Source organism: Zingiber officinale, chromosome 4A (genome assembly GCF_018446385.1).
Source record: "Zingiber officinale cultivar Zhangliang chromosome 4A, Zo_v1.1, whole genome shotgun sequence".
NCBI classification, from domain to species: domain Eukaryota; kingdom Viridiplantae; phylum Streptophyta; class Magnoliopsida; order Zingiberales; family Zingiberaceae; genus Zingiber; species Zingiber officinale.
The window spans coordinates 39,551,604-39,555,892 of record NC_055992.1 but is presented as its reverse complement, the minus strand read 5'-3'; the positions used below and the strand labels follow the sequence as shown (position 1 = coordinate 39,555,892).

Genomic DNA, 4,289 nt, shown 5'->3' with positions numbered 1-4,289 from the left:
TTGATACTCTGTCCATGAATTGAAACTATATAGCTCACCGTTTGAATTTCTTGCCAAGTTGACTCTATCCATTCATTAAAAAATATTTCATCTTTTGTTCTCATAGACAGAATTATTATCAAGAGGAGGGCAAATTATGTTGAAATCTTGCTAATAAAAATTTCTCTAAGATTTTCACAAATCTTAGGTAAATAGTAAAAAAAGAATATTACAAATAATTATTTAAGTTGATTAGGTCTGGGTGAGGGGGGGTTGATTTGTTTGTGATTAAGATTAGAATTTGGCTTGGTTAGGCTCGAATTAGAAATATTGTAAATTTTAAGAATTTGATCTGACTCGAAACACAAAATAATGTAAAAGATCAATTTATTTCCGCCAGACATTCATGTTAAGTTATTAATCCGAAATTAATTAATTAGATTGACCGAGTGATAAAGAGCTAATTGCGGGGCGGCTGATGAAGCGCCTCGTACGTCACGTAACGCTGTGGCGCCACCGGCTTCACCGCGCACGTCGACAGACAACACGGCACCTCGTACCGGAAAGGGCAGTACTTTCGCCGCAACACGAAGCGCGCGCAGTCCGTCGGCAGCCTCTGCTCCGGCAGACCTAGTATGCAATTCTGCCGCACGTCCAGCACTCCCGCCTCGATCAAGCCCCAGCAGGAATGTCCGAGCCCGGTGAAGTAGTTTCCCGAGAGAGATAGATTGGCCAAGTTGCCGTCCGTCGCGAGCCGGCACACCAGATCTGGCACCTCTCCGTAGAGCAGGTTCTCCGCCAGGTTGAGCTGCTCCACCTTGAGGAGGCAGCCAAAGGACCAGGGAATCGGCCCCGTGATACGGTTGGATCCAGCGTCGAAGACCGTCGCGACGCTCAGCAATCCAATTTCCTGCGGCAAGCAGCCGGAGAGATTGTTGTTGAGGAGGAGCACCTGTTCACGCCAAAATTGCCGAAATTAGGCTTTAGGGTTTAATTGAAACGAAATCGCCTTCGAACAGGGGAAATACTTCAAGTTGCACATTTTCTGTGGTTTTGGGGCACCTCAATTAGGGTTTTCGAAGCTTTGGATATCGACTGTGGAATTGGGCCAGTGAAGCCGTTGTTGGCCAGGGTAAGGTATGCGACTGGTGAGCTTCCGATTTCGGCCGGCAGTGGCTCGTTGAGATTGTTGTTGTTGAGGAACAGCACGTCGAGGTCGAGGATGAAGACGGAGGCCGGGACAGCGCCGGCGAAGAGGTTGAAGCGGATGTCGAGGAAGATGAGGTTGGAGAGAGACAGGACGGCCGCGGGGAAGTCGCCGGTGTGGGCGCTGTTGCTGACGTCGAGCTCACGGAGGTACCGTAGCCCGGAGAGGTCGGGGATGGGGCCGGAGAAGTTGTTGGAGTTGGAGTGGAAGAAGGCGAGGTCGGGGAGCTGGTCCAAGAAGCCAACCACGGTGGGGGCGCTGAGGTTGTAGCCGTTGAAGTCGACGGCAGCGATGGTCGGCTCGTCGGGGGAGTCCTCCGGCGCACCGCAGTAAAACCCCTGGTAGTCGCAAGGCCGGGGGCCGACCCAGGACTGGGTCACGCCGCCGGGGTCGCAGGTGATGATGCTCTTGAACTGCTGGATCACAAGGTACGCTTGGTACTGCTTGGCATTGAGGAATTCGCTGGGATGAGGTGACGACGAGGGCGGTGGGGCGTCGCTGTCATTGCCGACGCCAATTCCAATTCCGACGCCGATGCTGATCTCGATGCCCTTTCTCTCAGGCGCAATGGTCGGAGAGCCACAGAGTGAGGAGGCGAAGAGCAACGCGAACGGGAGCAGCAGGAGGACGACTCTCCCGTAAGCCATTTGTTGAAATGCTTCCTTCCTTCCTCTGTTTTCTACCACTGTCGCAACCTGTTTGTTTGTGTGCGCGTGTTGGCATGATACATATTGTGAGAGGGAGAGGAAGAGTGGACTTGGGAGGAGTAAAGGGTTAAAGGAGAGGGCCCGAACGAGATCACGAGGAGAACAGAATCTCAAATTTTAGCTGTAGGCGAGAGTGATGTGTAGGAACAGACCACTGGAATAGTTGTTGGGGAAGGGACCAAATTGCTAACTACCAGTTTAGTGTTCGACTTGTAGCAAAAAGGCATCGTATGGAGATTGAGATCGACATGTTCTTTCTTTTTTCCCTTTTTTTGATTAGTGAGATCGACTTGTTCATTCATATTGCAATCTGTTGATGTTGTTCTGGGATATGTTGGCAGTTGTTGAGATCTTGTAAGTTGTATGTTAAGCCTGGTGTTTCCTAGTAGAGGCTATTGGAATGGATAGAAAGATAATTAACGAATAATTACTACAAAGTTAAAAATTAATTATTTTATTTTAATTAAAATTATTATATATGAATCATTATTATATCAGAATATTGTCAAAATTATTTTAAAATAGTCGTAGAAACTATTAAAGTATCCGTGTTATACAGTTATAGTTAAACTTTAAATCTTAAATATTAAAATTTTACATTCTAAATTTTAAATTTTAAATATATTATAGAAAATACTCTTTATCAGCTTACCAAGCAGACGACGCATTTCTTAGTTGTGTATTGGGTGCTTGTTCCACTAAAGAGCTTTAATTTCTCATGGTTTCGAAGATCTCAAGCATTTGTTGGTTGCGTTTACACTACTCAAAACATAAGTTGTGTAGAACCTCAGAATACCACTAGAGATGAAGATATCCCTGACATGAGCATTTCATAAAGCAACAATGGCATCTAGGATCATCCTTGAAAAGCAAATGGCACCTTGAATCATAGAAAGCAGCACACCATGATTTGGTTTAGCTGATAATAGAGAATTGAAATATATTTAATTTACATATAATGTTTGTTGTAAAAATAGAATTGATAGGATTATGGCAAACCGATGGATCGATTGTAATCTTCTCCCACAAGTACAATTCATGTCTTCATGCTTTGATCTGCTTGCCTTCACTATGCATGTCTTCTCTCAATGGTGATTGCACAAACTGAGAAAAAAGTCGGCTTGCATTTTAACCTATAGTTTCAAAAATTATAATTTTTCACTAGAATCTCAATGCTTTGATGCTTCTTAAGTTTAAGATGAAAAAGTTCATATGATCCAACAACCAAATGCCGTCACAGCATAGCCTTAGTAATGTTCCGATGTTTGAGTTCTTATCTTGTTACATCTTGTAAATCCTAAGTATTCTAAAAGCATATATAAGAACTCAAATATAAGAAATACAACACAAGGATCTAGTTTAATCGAGAATCATGGTAGAAAAATAAATACATAAATTGAAATTTACGAAGAACCAAAATACAGTAGAATTATCATTGCTCTTCGTGTAATACTCTGGATCCTGAAATCCTGCGGAAGAAAAAGAAGAAGAGGAAACTGGTTTTCCAGAGAAATTAGGGTGACAGCTCCAAAATCTCTTCATCAATGAGAGCAAAGAGAATGGTCGGGATGACCTAATCTAATGAGGACCAAACCCATATATACTATGGACTCGTATCCGTTATCAGTCCATCAATAATAATGAAGCGAGCAAGTGGGTTCTATACAAATCTACATCCATTAACTCAAACCCGTTATAATAATAATTATATCATTTAATAGATTTGAATTCTCCGTATGTTTTAGTCCACCAAATGAAGATTAAATCCCACATATCTAAGTGCAGATGTGCAAAACTGACATGAAAGGATTTTACATAGATATTTGTGATTTGCTAGTGAATGGTCGAGATTGAAAGAACTAACACATGGATTTTGCGTGAAGATCTAGGGTAGTAAACAAGTCAAGATGAGTCAAATTTATAGTGTCTGATAAGATAGAGCGGTTTGATTGTAAATCACTGAAAAATAAACAAAAATGGGATGCCCAAGCAGTTCGTTCAATTTTGTACCAGCTTGTTTGACAAAATGGCAATTTACCAAACAACGTACCTAGTATTGCATATTATCCAAAAAGTGTATCCATTTTAGAATTGACCAAATCACGTATCCCTTCTCATTTTCTTTCTTATAATACCCCCTTCTTCCTTTTTACTGTTCATTTGGAAAAAAAAACTCCGAACCATTTTATATTTTTCTCAAAAAAAAAACATAATCTCCTCTTTCGTCTCCGTTGAAGAGTTCACTTACGGAGTGAGTTGATGGCTTGCTCTTCCATGTGTTGAGCTTAGTCTAGGAATTTATGATTGTCATGCGAGGTAGGGCCGCCATTGCTGAGGTTGCCACTGTAACCAAGAAGCACCTTCGTAGCACTAGAAAAGCTACGTGAATTACTTGT

At 42.2% G+C, this 4,289-nt stretch overlaps 1 protein-coding gene across 1 annotated transcript; it reads right to left on the bottom strand.

Annotated features, from left to right (window-relative positions):
• Positions 1-349: 349 nt before the first annotated feature.
• LOC121969838 (uncharacterized protein At4g06744-like) lies at positions 350-1,986 on the bottom strand. The gene is made up of 2 exons (XM_042520110.1): positions 1,042-1,986; positions 350-931 (listed from the first exon to the last, which is right to left on the bottom strand). The coding sequence occupies exons 1-2, from the start codon at positions 1,831-1,833 to the stop codon at positions 440-442; spliced, it is 1,284 nt and encodes a 427-aa protein (XP_042376044.1). The 5' UTR covers positions 1,834-1,986; the 3' UTR covers positions 350-439.
• Between the last annotated feature and the right edge of the window lie 2,303 nt (positions 1,987-4,289).